Source organism: Bremia lactucae, linkage group LG12 (genome assembly GCF_004359215.1).
Source record: "Bremia lactucae strain SF5 linkage group LG12, whole genome shotgun sequence".
Taxonomy (NCBI): Eukaryota; Oomycota; class Peronosporomycetes; order Peronosporales; family Peronosporaceae; genus Bremia; species Bremia lactucae.
Window position 1 is genome coordinate 1,384,806 of NC_090621.1, and position 14,502 is coordinate 1,399,307.

The following is a 14,502-nucleotide window of genomic DNA, read 5'->3' on the forward strand; positions in this document are numbered from 1 at the left end:
TATACTGCAGTATTCATCGCTTCAGCCCACCATTTCTTTTCCACTTGCATGTAATTTAGCATCGATCTTGCTCGTTCTGTCAATGTTCGATTTTGTCTTTCAGCCGTTCCATTTTGCTGTGGCGAATATGGTACTGAAGCTTGGTGCAATATTCCAGCTTTTCGACATACTTCTTCAAATCGCTTGTTAATGTACTCGCCACCATTGTCGGTGCGAATACACTTGATCTTGGTATTTAACTGGTTTTCCATCATCGACTTGTACTCGATGAACTTTTCCACCACATTTGACATGTGTGCAATATAGTATGCGACCACATCGCGTGAACAATCATCCAAAAATGTCACCACGAATCTTGCTCCTCCTTGCGACTTGGTCTCCATTGGTCCCATCACGTCGATGTGAATAACTTGGAGCAGTGAAGTAGTCTTAACTTCACCGTACTTGGACTTCGGAATCGGCTTAACTGACGAATTGCCTGTCACACACCCTTCGCATATTTCGTCTTGATCATCATCAACATTAGGCGAATCTTGCATTTTAAATCCTCCAACACACTTGTCGAGAGTTTTCATTGCCTCCAATGTCAAATTTTCTAGTCTTGCGTGCCATACACTTGAACTCATAGGTTTGGATCCATCGCCAACCTCACTCGCATTTGCAAATTCCAATGTATCACACTCCAACACAAACAATTTACCCTTTCGGGCCACTTGAGTCACCACTTCTTGAACATTCCTGATATCACACATTTTGTTCTGAAAAATGACATGTAACCCTTTTGCAGACAATGCAGGAACTGAAAGGAGACGACGATCCAGCTCTGGAACGTACAACACGTCTTCAATACGCATTGGTTTCTTGTTCTTTAACATGACACGAATTATCTTAACTCCAGCAGACAAAACTGTTTCTCCATTCGCAATCGAAATTCCAACAGACTTGTTAAGCGGTCTAATTTCCACAAACTCATCTTGGTATGGGCACATATGACTACTCGCACCACTGTCGAGTAGCCAGCCTTCAGAGCTATGTTCATCCACAGTGAACGCTTGCTCAGAGCTTTTCTTCTTGTCTGGATTCTTCCAGCAATCTTGTCTCTTGTGTCCATTTCTGCCGCATATAAAGCACGTCCCAGTAAACTTGTTTCTTGTTTCCTTCGACCGAAAACTCTTGCTCTTGAAATTTCTTGTAGCTTTCAATGCGATTTCGCTCTTCTCCTTTCGAGCAATGCCTTCGTATTCACGACGAAGCATCTCCTTGGCTTGGAACAAATCAATGTCCCTCGTGTTCTCGATAATCTTGACGATTTGATCGTCATCAGACAAGCTTCCAAGCAGAATCACGAGCCGCTCATCGTGCGCGACCTCGTCACCGATGGCTTGCATTGACATACACATCTCATCAAACTTGAGAAAGTGATCAATTACACCTCCCTTCTGCATCTTGAACTCGTGCAAATGTCGACGCATCTGCACCCGTTTATGAATGCTTCTGCGAAGAAAGAAGCTCTTCAAAATTCCTCACGCTTCTGCAGTTGTCTCTGCATTTCGAAGCATGGACTGAAGACTTGGGTTGATCATCGTACACACGTTTGCGAAGGCCTTCATTGGTTAATTTTCCATAAAGACGCGCTAGCGTCATCTTCACACGGTGCCTTCGTCGCGTCGATGTGCTCCAACAGCCCCTTATTGGCGAGCTTCATTCGCGCGTTAAACTCCCATACGATGTAGTTGTCTCCGTTGAGAATATCGTTCACTCCCACCGTACTTGGGCTCATAACCTTTAGATATATTATAGCAGAGAAGACAACTTGTAGTCAGGAAGTAAATTGTAAAGTATATTAGTCTTTAGAAAACTTACACATGAAATCAGCAACTCCTTTCTAGAAGCACTACAAAGGTCTCACCTGAGTCGTTTCTTTCTTCATATAACCGATTGCTGTAGTTTCACATTCTGTGTCCGTTACAAAACGATTACAATCAAACGTCATCGTGGCGTTGAGCGTTCACAAAATGTCCAACATCAACAATTTCTTAGTTTAATAGCAAGATGCTTTCTCAACAAAGAAATTACGAGCGAAAGCCGGCAAACCTGAAACATTGGAAGTTGTGGCTTGCTTGCGCCCATGGTGAGTACAAAAAAGACCACTAAGATTCGCCAATTTGAAAGGTTAGTATGCACTCTCGCAAAACTTGGCATAAGTTAAGTGAAATAATTTCATCCTTAGCTTGACAGCCAAAGACTAACTAAAATGCATGCACAAGAGCACACGTCCGACCCTTGTCGCTTATCCAGCTTAATTTCTCCCTCGTGCCCAATTTTTTTTTGCTGCTCTTTATTTCTGCTCCTCTTATGACTTGCCAATCAAGTGCGGGCGCTCTTGGCTTTTTCTCACCTGTTAAAAACAGTACATCTAACATCGCCAAACGAAAACACGGTTTCTGATGCATTTCACTACTCTCATGTAGATAGTTAAGGTGTGGGGCTATTGCGATTCCCTAATGTAATTTAAGGGGGGGTGATGGTGTACCAAAGTCCAAAAAAGGGGATCTAACGACGACTCGATAGGAATAATTGTTAATTTTGCGATATAGCGGAATAATAAAATGTTTTATGTTGTCAGTATTAATCTGTTGTTTTTATCAAATTAAAACGAACAGACGGGGGAGGGGGTTACCAAAAGGGGGTGTCCCTCTACCGGCTCCCAAAACATTTGTAAAATTAATATCGGTGATATACGGTAGCGTCTATTGATTCGAATTTAAGAGTCAACAAATTTTAACTAAACAATACCATACCTATGGGCGGTTCATCGAACGCTGCATTTCCTTCCATATCCGACCCCAAAGAGTTTCTGGCGTAGATGACAACGGATTCATACCAATATTTTGTTGCTCCACCTCGTGAGCTGTCTCCATACTTGAGCGACTGGCAGCGTCCCATTCTAGAAAAGACGTGACGATGTCTGGTGCTTGAGCAGGTTTGGGTGGAATTGATCCAACATATATTTCGGATATCATCTTATCGAGCGACACAGCTTCACCTTTTTGCCAGACCATGACGCGACACAACCCTTCCGCAAATTGCTTGCCCGTACTGGGGTCTTGAAATTGGTGCAGAAAGTAGATCCACGGACCTTCCCAAAAGATCATTTGAGTCTTGACTTCATACGCATGAAATATCGGAATTGCATGGCGATAACGAATTGCTTGTGATGCAACGAGAAACATGCGTCGGTGCTTAAGCGCTTGCCATAGTACACCTGAGAAGCTAAAATGAAAATTAATTCCCGATCTATTCGAGGTCACAACTTATGATTGTACAATAAAAACGCACGCCGTGTAATGCCAACGCGCGAGCTCCATGCTGTAAATATAAGCCGAGTTGTTTAGGTGTAGATTCACGTCGCAGTCTGAAATGCCGGAGCGGGCTCTCCACATCGCTGGATAGTGCAGTCCGACTAGACCAGGGTGTTTGTTCTTCTGCAGAGCTTTACTCATGAGACCGGAGCCAATATTCCAAAGCATGCGAACCACCATGCTGCAGAAGAAGGTGAATGTATTCTCTACCGCAATTACAATAAAATTCTGCTAGTTCTGATTTTAATAGCGTTTTGCAACTCCTTTCTTGCCACAATTTGGTAAATTGCAGTTTCAGTTGCGTGCTTCAATACGGGTAACAAACACAACGACCTTTGCCAGCTTCAAAACTTCTTTTTTTTTGCCACAGCATGACAGGAAATTTAACAAACGGTGCACTCTTTTTACTTGCCTTCCTGAATTACATGTAAGAAAGTATTTTACAGGACCACTCAAGAAAGCTGTACAATATTGTTTTATTGTACACTTGTTTTTACGTAATCTTTCTAACAACTTTCCCATGCTTGCAGTGCACCTACTCCTGCTCAAAAGCAATCTTAAACACATCGTCGTAGTAGTCTGCAAAATGTACGTCCAGATCGTTACGCAAGTACTCTTCCAGCTCGTCAAAGTCGCGCTTATTACCGATAGGCAAAATAAGCGTTTTGACGCCAGACCTCTTCGCAGCAATAATCTTTTCCTTTATGCCACCCACAGGAAGAACTTTGCCAACAAGCGAAAGCTCTCCAGTCATCGCCAGATCGAGCTTCACTGTCCTAAAAACATCATTTTCATTCATTTCAGTCCCGTTCATAACCGTCTTCGCATGCAAACGATAGTGAAACTTACTTTTGCATAGCAAGAGAGAGCAGCGCGGTTACCATGGTGCACCCAGCTGACGGTCCGTCTTTTGGCGTCGCTCCCTCAGGAACATGCATGTGCACCTCATTCTCCTCAAAGAATTTAGTCTCCGGATCAATAGCGTGCATTCTGCTACGAGCATATGTGTATGCAATTTTCGTACTCTCTTCCATCACGCTTCCCATTTGACCTGTCGTGATAAGTCCAGAGCGATCGCCCTTCGTGTGCACCTTTGTTGTCTCAATGTAAAGCGAAGCTCCACCCATTGCTGTCCAAGCGAGACCCATGACGACGCCTGGAAATTGTTTATCAAACATTCGATCGCTACAGAAACATAGAATGCAATAGAGTGTGAGCAGCAGCGATGATGTTTAGCAGACACGATGCCACTTACGACGTAAAAACCGGCTTGCCAACGTATTTGTGCAGCTTCTCAGGCGTAATTAAGAATCTGTTATTGTTATCTGTCCCACCTGCAACGCTCTCCGCAGCAGTGGACTCGCCAGACTCCTGCGACTTTCCATCTTTAGCTCTTTCGATATCTTCAACAACCTCAAGGGCAACTTTGCGAAACACCTTCTCAACGTGCTTTTCTAAATTACGGACACCGCTTTCACGACAGTATTGCTTTACTAGGGTCAGAATTGCGTCATCCGTTAAGCCTAACGATTCAGGCGTCGTCTCAGACTTTTGCAGGCCCGTTTTTTCTAAAGCTTTCGGCACGAGGTATTCCTTCGCAATCGCCAGCTTCTCTGGAGAATCATAGCCTGATAAACGCAAGACTTCCATTCGATCCAGCAGGGGTGCAGGAATAGTATCCGTCACGTTCGCAGTACAGATAAAAAGAACTCGAGAAAGATCAACTGGCACGTCCATATAATGATCAACGAAACCGCTATTTTGCGATTGATCCAGCAGCTCCAATAGCGCCGATGCTGGGTCGCCTTGGTATCCGCGGCCAAGCTTGTCAATCTCATCAATTAAAACCAGCGGATTAGAGCTTTGAGTCGACTTTAAGCACTGAATGATCTTGCCAGGCATAGCACCAACGTATGTACGGCGATGACCCTTGATCTCTGCAACATCATTAAGACCGCCAACCGAAAAGCGGAAAAACTCGCGATTTAACGAGCGAGCGATTGACTTGCCAACGCTTGTCTTACCCACACCAGGAGGGCCGACAAAACAAATTATTTTACCCTGAACATCACCCTTGAGCTTGGAAACAGCAATAAATTCTAAAATTCGCTCCTTGATGTCCTTCAGACCATAATGATCTTCATCCAGGATCTGCTTTGCCTTTGATAAATTAACATTCTCCTCAGTGGCCTTCCCCCACGGCAGCTGAGTAAGCCAATCTAGATAATTACGTGTGACATTAAACTCCGACGAGTTTTTCTCCAGCATCGACATTTTATTGAGCTCATCCTCCACAACTTCATTAACACTCGCAGGAATCGAGTCAGGCGCAAATTGACCAAGACGCTCGCGATATTTTAAAATCATCGCCTCTTTGTCATCTTTTTCCATGCCAAGCTCCTTTTTAATCGCCTTCAGCTGCTCCATCAACAAGTACGTGCGCTGATTTTTCGACACTTTTTCCTCCACCTGCTCTTTGATCGTCTGTTGAACTTTGCTCAGTTCCAGCTCTTTCATAATCAGCTCTAACGCGTTCTGAAGCCTCGCCTCGCACGACATCTCCTCCATCACCTGCTGTAGCTCTTCTCCATACGCCGAAGTCACGGATGCCGCGAAGTCTGCCAATTTGTACGGATTATGAATATCCACTCGTTGAGAAAAGTACTGCATGTGGTCCTTGAACAACGGATTGAGTTTCACAATCTCTCGAAGCGTCGCGACTATTTCATTCGAGTACGCTCGAATCAACTTGTTTTCTGGGTCAAAGGATGGATTGTCAAGATTAGAAATATTCACTCGAAGAGGCGGGCCTTCATCCCGAACATCGTCAATCGCGATGCGCCGTTGCGACACCATAAGCACTTGAACGGAATTTGCGTCCAGTGGCAGCATCGTGTCGATCCGAGCCAAGCTACCAACGCGATGGATCTCGCTTAGATTCGTGATCAAGTCCTCGCCTCCAGCAGGATTTAGCGGGTCTTTGCTTGTCTTTTTCAGAAACACACCCACATACTTCTGTCCGCTTTCTTTAAGTGCCATCAGTGCGCGCGTGACTTCTTGATTCGTGATGGTCATCGGAAGCACAATACCAGGAAAGAATGGCCGACGGAGAGCAGGCATGACCAAGACGTGCGGGTACGTGGGAGCATTGTCACCTTCGCCGACAGGAGTCAATTTATTCTCAATCACAACTTCAACGCTCTTACTTTCCGCGTCCTTTTTCGCGTCAATAGGTTTTTCCGCATCCGTTCCATCCTCTTTGCCATCCGTCGAGTAAAACGCGCCAAGCTTATGGCAGCTGTTGAATGCAAAAGGGTTGGCACGCACACCATGAGCACAGAGTACCGGAGCACGCTGAAAATGCATCCTAATGAAGGATGCAGTGTACAAGCGGGGCTGCGCCTTTGCAAAACGACGGAGCGCCGCAGTCGCCATGGTGAATGGTGGGAATGCGGCGGACACGGAAATGAAATGGACAAGGAGTGATGTTCTTAAAGGCAATATTCTTTATGCGGGGTTTCCATAGTTAATAGTGACATCACCTAAGTAAGCTCGTCGAGATGCCGCAGTGCGTGCTTAAGGTGTTTCAGTTGCTTAAAGTACTTTTCTTTTTCAGCAACAATTTGCTGGTTCTGGGCGCGCAATCCCTTTACCTCGCGAACAAGAATTTTGCGCTGAGCTCGAACTTGAGACTCCAGCTCCTTCTTCTCCTCCGCAAGCAGCTCGACCATGTCTTGAATAATCTAAAAAGCAGTACGCAAAAGGCATTTAAGAATGCTACCAAATGTCAAGTATGGAGCACCGCAAGCCGATGTACCGTTGTTTTGGAAGCGTGCTCCTCGTGGACGTGAGCTAGCTCCACGCGAAGACTGTTATTCTGCTGCGCATATTCTTTCAGCGCAACTTCATACTCCTGCGTCTTTGCATCGAGAAAGCCAATAATTTCACGGTCTACACAAGCCTGCTCGTCCTTTTTCGCGGTCATAGTCATGCTATTGGCGAGCGTATCTTCAAGATCCTTAAGCTTCTCCATTAAAAAGTCACGAACGTTTTCAGCGCTATGCAATCGAGCAGCCACATCTTCTTTATCCGTCTGCATCTGAGTGAGGTGCGCCTATCAAGTTTAATCAAATAAGAAAATCGTTGTGCGAGTATCTTGCCACGCTCCTTACCTCTAACCTCTTTACTCGCGTTGACATGTCGTGAAAGAGCTTGATCTGATCCGGTTTCAAGGCTTTCACAATTGCGTCCACCTTCGAAAGCTTCACACACTCTTGCATTAAGATGAATCAACCAATAAACACCATATAGTCGAGCTCCACCTTGTCTTTTTCAACTGATCCAATGAGCGGAAAGCTCCGAGGCTTGGACCATTTTCGGCCGTGGGGCGATGCTGGTCGTTGTTTGATTTGCGCCGGAAAACTGCGATTTGGCATATCAGTTGGTGTAATTACACCAAATAGCACGTTTACCCGCGTAACTAGCACTTTATCGATTACACTCATCGCTACCATGCTCTCCTCGTCCAAGAAGGAGAACAACCGAAGCAGTGTACTGTCCGATAATGCTGAGAAACAATTACTTCTCGCCTTCAATAAGGATGGCGGTTCGTCTGAAGCAGACATGGAGTCCATTGATTCATGGTCTCCTGCTGATCCCATCCTCGAGTTATAGACAAGCTTTGTCGGCACGAAGCTATTCCTACGAAGAATCGTTTGCATGTAATTTGCTCGTCGTAACTCCCGAATCTCTCTTTGTGCACTAGCTAACTCCCGAAGCAGTTGTCCTGTCAGCTTTAGCTGCTCGTTTGCCTGTTGCAATTGCTTGTCCATGCTGCGACAAATACTTTCAGCATTCACATGGTCAAGCCCTCACGTCGCTCACGTACAATTCTTTCTTCGCAAGCTCCGTGACTAGTACTGATACATATTCATTCAGCTTACTCATAATCGCTCTACCGTCTTGCTCCATCTTCACAGTGTAGTTAGAGGCCTGTACAGCCAGCACTGATCTAGTTGATTGGTCGCGCCATTTCGAGAAGCCAATGAACTGACCTCGAGCATATCTTGTATCATTTCACTCTCTCGCTCCTGATATTCTGCCAACGAATTTTCAGCAGCAGCTAGTTGCCTTCGCAATCTCACGAGTTCGCACTCGTGCTCGCAGCATTCCACGTCATACACCATTTCGTTTAACACGCTTCCCACCTGACGTAATGATATTATTTTGACTTTATCTCACCTAAAAACGAAAATACTACACACCTCGGTAAAAATATGGCGATTAGAGGCACATTGGGCTTCCTCTTTATCAATTAGGCGCCTCACGAGGCGCTCGAGCATAACTTGAAATGATCAACATCGATCGGGACGAGACCTTGGATAAGTGATATACACTGTCGGAAGTGATATATTAGGTGTTCCTGCTCAAAAAGGTTTTGCAGCAATTCAAACAACTGTGTCAGTGTACCAAATTCGAGGCGATGAGGGATACCTCATCATCAGGTGCAGTGACACCTAGTGGTTGTGTGTTTGGAGCAACTTTAGTCAAGAGATTTGCAAATTCTCTCGACGTTGCTGGATCAGTAGGGCGTTGCGCCCCTACTGACCCCGACCATTTATTTGGCGGTCCATCTCGCTGTTGTGATTTCGCAACAACGTCGGACCCGCGACCGTTGCCTTTTTTAACTTTCGGTATAAAATTACGTTCAGTCAAGTGTCCCACGCCTAATAGCTTTCGGTACTAGGCGTGGGACACTTGACTCATGAGTGCAGTGCCCTTATTTTTAGCAGCGATGGCATTTCTGCAATCGCTTATTGCTGGAAAAGCGAGGTATCTCGCTTTCGACGTAAGAGAGGTCCATGGGTTCTGGACCTCCTTGCTCGTGTCGTCTTGGAAGACGATACGATGACGACCTAGCTTGAGCCTGTCTCAATCTAAAGTCCTCCTGTTCCGCAACGGATATTGCTTCTTCAAGAGTATCCACTTCCAAGCGGAACAGGTAAGTCTTTACTGGACCATCCGTAAGACCTTGCATGAACACCGTAATCAACGTGTGTTCATGGATTGGGTTATTTGTAATACATCTCGCTAAGAGTCGTATGTGCTGGGCATATGCGTGAACATCACGCTTGCCTTGCTTGAGTTTCAGAAGCTCTGAACGAGCTCTGATCTCAGCCCTTGGTGGTTCAAACGTCTGTTTGAGTCGTATTTTAAAAGCCTCTAGCGACACAAAGACATACGGGTCGCGCAACTTGAGGCCCAATGCCCAAGTTTTGGCACGACCTGCCAAATTTAATTGAGCGAATGCGACTTGCATTTGCTCGTCGTTGATGCCACGTGCCCTTATGGCATCGTCCAGCTCGACAAACCATCTCAAAGGGGAGTCTTCTTCGACACCACTATACTAAGAGATATCAATCTTTAAAGTTTCGGGACGACGCGTGTGCGTCATACCAGGTACAGGGGTCTGTACCTGTTGTAACCTCAACAGTTCTGCCTGTCGAGAGCCTTGCTGATTCAGCAAGGCTACCTTCTTCTTCATCTCGTCAAGTTCATGTTGTCCGAACTTGGCGATGGCTGAATGGAGGGCATCTCTGTCCAAACCAGACAGCATGGCCAATGTGGCATCGCTCTCTACGGTCGAACTCATTCGTTCGACCGCACTCCTTTCTATGTCACTTAGAAGGAGTAGCAATCACGCGAAACTTGATGCGTATTCCCAATATCATCTGACATGTCCATGTTAGATGAAGGAAATGTGGTCCTTGGACGGACTGCAAAGTGCTACCAGGTGAAACGGGGCACTACGACATGTACTGCATCAGTACAAGTCCACTTCGCACTGCTTCAATTGCGAGTGGTGCCTTACGTCACTTCACGTACACTAAGGTAGTTTTCTCAAAGAGAAGTCTTTTTCTGCACGCACACTAGTACGTGAAGTAAAAGTGACAAATGATTTGTCACTTAGAGCCCTAGTGGACTGCGGAGCGTCGCATAACTTTATTCGTCGCCAGTCACTAGAAGGTCGTAGGCTCTAATATGTTGAACGCGACATCCCTCTAACGAGGATGACGATGCGTCTAGCGTCAGGCGCATCGATAACAGTAATGCAACGCGTAGTGGAATTTCACTACACGTTAAAAGATTTACAATACGATGATGATTTCATCTTACTGGATTTGGGTCAAATTTGATGTCATCCTAGGTTTACCTTGGCTCAGAAAATACGAGCCAAGGATCAGCTGACAGCATCGATCCGTAGAGATGTCTGCCACTTGTTCATCAGATGGCCATCCGGTGAGCGTCTTGGAGTGTCCACAAGCGTGTGGATGTACTACGAGTGAGTGCGATGGCCTCACTTGTGGTACGGTCGTTAGTACAACTGCACAAGATCACAGTGTGATTACTAATCACCCTGTGGAGTCAGCTGCCGGCGACGGTGCGAATGCACAAGCAGCGCCGAAGGTCCACCACTCGAATAAGTCGAGTGGATTGAGACATGAATTTACGCCTAGCGGGCGACATTCCAGGAGTATACCGATTGCCCCAAAGGGACAACACGATGATCCTAGGTCGAGTAGAGAGTCGACCGTATAGGACCCGAGTGTGATAGCGCAATCACACTCGGAAGACATTGAGGGAAGAGGTCCCCACGTACTTGAGGAGAAATCTCTTCAATTAGTGGAAGTTACTAGACTTCTAGATCCCGAGGGATTAATCCCTCGGCAGCCTGTGGATAAATCCTACGAAGGAACCGAGACGTTGAATGTCTTGGTTAATGACGGATCAAGAGTAGGCGCTTATACTCTTGATCTGTATGCGCCTCAGAAGTTAACTTCGGAGATAACTCAAGTACCAACCCTAGAATCCAAGCAGTTCTTAAGAGATGTGCATGGTGGTAAAAACAAGCAGATCTACGTACTCGTCACAGAGGACGACTACGTAACTGACATGCAGTCAGCGGTAATATTTGCAGAAAAACCAACGGGTTCTCAGCAGCTCATCGATGGACGAAAGTGTCCTCGATGTGAAGACTCGGATTGAGAGATACAGTACTCAATCTTGGGAGTCACTCAAGGGAAATCCTCTATACGAGGATTTAATAGAATTCAGGGATGTATTCCCTGAAGCAGTTCCATGCGAGTTACCTAAGGATAAAGGCACTCGACATGAGATCGAGCTCAAACCGGGCTCGAAGTACTGTGTCATGAAGCAGTGGCCACTGCCTCGTGAACAAGTACTTGCGATCGACAAATTCTTTGCCGATCGGGTAAAAGCGGGCCATGTGAGGGAATCAACTTCCCCACATAGCTCTCCGACCTTCTGTGTGCGAAAGGCCACAGGAGGGTGGCGGATAGTGCACGCATTCAATAAACTGAATGCTGCAACGATACCGGCTCAAACGCCGATACCGAGAAAAGACGTAATCATAGACGGTATGTCTAAGAGTACTATCTTTTCTTCTATGGATCTGATGGATGGGTTCTATCAAATCCTTATGCGTGAACGGGACATCCCGTACACAGCAGTGAGCACCCCCAGTGGTATGCTCTGGGAATGGCTAGTGATGCCTCAGGGGCTTAGTAACGCCCCTGCAACATTCAACAGATGTGTAACAAATCTGTTGAGACCGGTGCGGGATTTCGCACCGAGTTATTTCGACGATGTATTCGTCCATAGCCGGGCCATGGACGGTAAGACGGACGTGGAAGTTCATAAAACTCACGTTCGTCAGGTTCTTACACTTATGCGAAAGCATAAGTTGTATGCAAATCTCAAGAAGTGTATATTCGCTGCAAGCGAAATACCACTTCTTGGGTGCATCGTCGGTAAACACGGCGTGCGCCCTGATCCCGAAAAGATCAAGGCAATCACCGACTGGCCAGTTTCATTCGATGTCAAGGGACTTAGAAAGTTCCTTGGTTTAGCGGCGTACTTGGACAAGTACTCTCGCAATTATGCAGAGATGACAATTCATCTCTCTCGTCTCTTGAAGAAAAACAAGCAATGATTATGAAACGCTGATTGTCAGCGTTCGTTTAAAGGTATCAAGCCAAGCTTGATCCAATCGCCCATCTTGGCGATTGCAGATCAAGACAGACCATTCCATGTGGTCAGTGACGCCAGCAATTTCGCAATCGGCTGCGCGTTAATGCAATAAGCTACAGACGGCGCGGAGCTCGTCGTCTGTTAGCAATCGCGTCAGCTGTAACCAGCTAAACGCAACTACCCAATGCATGACAAGAAACTCCTTGCAATGAAATATGCGTTGGCTAAATTTAGGATCTACCTCCTCGGAGATAGACCGTTTATCGTATATACGTACCATGCGTCATTACGCACGGTCGTAAATAGCCCACACCACTCGCAAAGAATAACGAGGTGGCTATCCTCCTTCGCTAGTATAATTTCTCCGTCGTATCTGAACCAGGACGACTTAATGTCGTCGCTGATGCGTCATCATGCCGACCCAATTTCGAGTCAACAGTGCACTCCAACAGTGAAAATAATCCCACTGTTGCAACACTCACTACGAGTTTTCCGTCATCAACCTTAGTTGATGTCATAAAAAGCCTACAAAGAAGATAGGAACCTTCTATGTTTGATGGATCATTTTATAAATCCATCCGATAAATCTTTAAAAAAGATTTACCGGCTTTATATCGATCGTCATCCGATCAACACGCAACGGCTTATTGTATTACACAGCCGTTACCGGCCCAACTCACAATAATTTGCGCTTGCGCATCATGTATGAGTGTCATCGTGGACGTGAGAAAACTTATCTCACAGTAAGTCGCGACTTTTACTGGCCCCGCCAGTATCAGTTCGTGCGCAAATACAAATGTGCTTGCGAAGTGTGTCAGCGGGTGAACCCTAGTCCTTCATCCCCTGCACCTCTCCAACCTCTATTACGTCTGGCAGAGTGTTGACTGTCCGTATCTATGGACTTCGTCTTCGGATATCCCGAAGTCGACCACAAAAACAATAAAATCCTTGATTTTGTAGACAGATTCTGCACGATGGTACATCTTGCTGCAGTACCAGAGGCTTCGGGCTGTGTTCGTGTCTTTATCGACACGGTATTGAAACTCCACGGGTTTCTCCGTAAACTGGTCTCGGATAGAGATCTACGGTTTACGGCTGAGTTTTGGCAATCCGTCTTCCGATCTCTTGGAACACGGATGACTATGTCAACTTCTGATAGGAACGGATGGTCAGGCGGGGCGAGTAAATCGCGTCCTCGAAGAGATGCTTCGAGGTTACGTCCAATCGTATCCGAATTGGAGCGAGCTTTACCGATGGTCAAAATTCGCCATCAACAATTCGGTGCATGCGTCTGCAACGCATACCCACCCAATCATAAAAAACCTTTATTTTATAGGGGGCTCGCACGAGCAAAATAAACTCTGGCCCATGCTCATAATTCGGGCGAAGTTACCAACGTCGCGAATGATGCTGATGTCAAAGCAATCGATATCGGAGAAGATACAGATATCATGGCAGTGCGCACAAAGTGCACTGAAAAAGACAAAACAAATGAGTCAGGAGAGGAATTTCTGCTGGCTCGAAAACCAGTAGTCGGTTTCATACAACATTCCGTTGCTTACGCAGTGGCCGGCAGAGATAAAACGCAAACAAACATGGAAGAGCAATTGTTCTTTCATTTAAAATTAATGATCTAAAACTACTGTCTACGGTAAACTTACCTAAACATGAAGTCACTAATGTGGGTAGTAGTAAACTACTACTCAACTTCATTAAACCATTTCTTGTATTGCGCCGCAGAGGCAACGCGTACAAAATAGAATTACCACGTAGGATGCGATCGAGTTTGTCGATCTTCGACTATAAATCCGACACATGGGTCAGATCTAATTTTTCCTCCTCCGCCAGAACCATTGGTGGATTCTCACGGTGGTCAACGTTTCCTTGTGAAACGTATGTGAAGCCACCGTAATGTGAAACGGCAGCGAACGAGTTATCTTGTTCGCTGGCTCGGTTATCCACCTTCACATGACAGCTGGGAGCCTCGATCCGATCTGGTTGTTGACGTGAGGACCTTTTCCGTCAGAATGTCGGGACCCATCCGATGGATCAGAAGGTCTATCGGAAAACAAGCGCTCCTGGCGCTTGC

At 46.0% G+C, this 14,502-nt stretch overlaps 2 protein-coding genes across 2 annotated transcripts; both read right to left on the reverse strand.

Annotated features, from left to right (window-relative positions):
• Positions 1 to 2,611: 2,611 nt before the first annotated feature.
• On the reverse strand, positions 2,612 to 3,567 carry CCR75_002708 (uncharacterized protein). Its single transcript, XM_067960805.1, has 2 exons — positions 3,340 to 3,567; positions 2,612 to 3,273 (listed from the first exon to the last, which is right to left on the reverse strand). Exons 1-2 carry the CDS (start codon positions 3,540 to 3,542, stop codon positions 2,802 to 2,804), a joined length of 675 nt encoding a protein of 224 aa, XP_067820688.1. The 5' UTR covers positions 3,543 to 3,567; the 3' UTR covers positions 2,612 to 2,801.
• Positions 3,568 to 3,819: 252 nt separating this feature from the next.
• Positions 3,820 to 6,797, reverse strand: CCR75_002707 (uncharacterized protein; the record flags this gene model as incomplete). The annotated part of the gene is made up of 3 exons (XM_067960804.1): positions 3,820 to 4,138; positions 4,212 to 4,547; positions 4,618 to 6,797. 3 exons carry the CDS (start codon positions 6,795 to 6,797, stop codon positions 3,898 to 3,900), a joined length of 2,757 nt encoding a protein of 918 aa, XP_067820695.1. The 3' UTR covers positions 3,820 to 3,897.
• Between the last annotated feature and the right edge of the window lie 7,705 nt (positions 6,798 to 14,502).

What these genes read in the sequence shown, in the direction of transcription:
- CCR75_002708 (XM_067960805.1), bottom strand. Translation starts at nt 3,542, where the DNA reads ATGGTGGTTCGCATGCTTTGGAATATTGGCTCCGGTCTCATGAGTAAA. An exon ending in GCGCGTTGGCATTACACGGC is followed by an intron (nt 3,274 to 3,339) that starts GTGCGTTTTTAT and finishes TTTTCATTTTAG; the next exon opens with CTTCTCAGGTGTACTATGGC.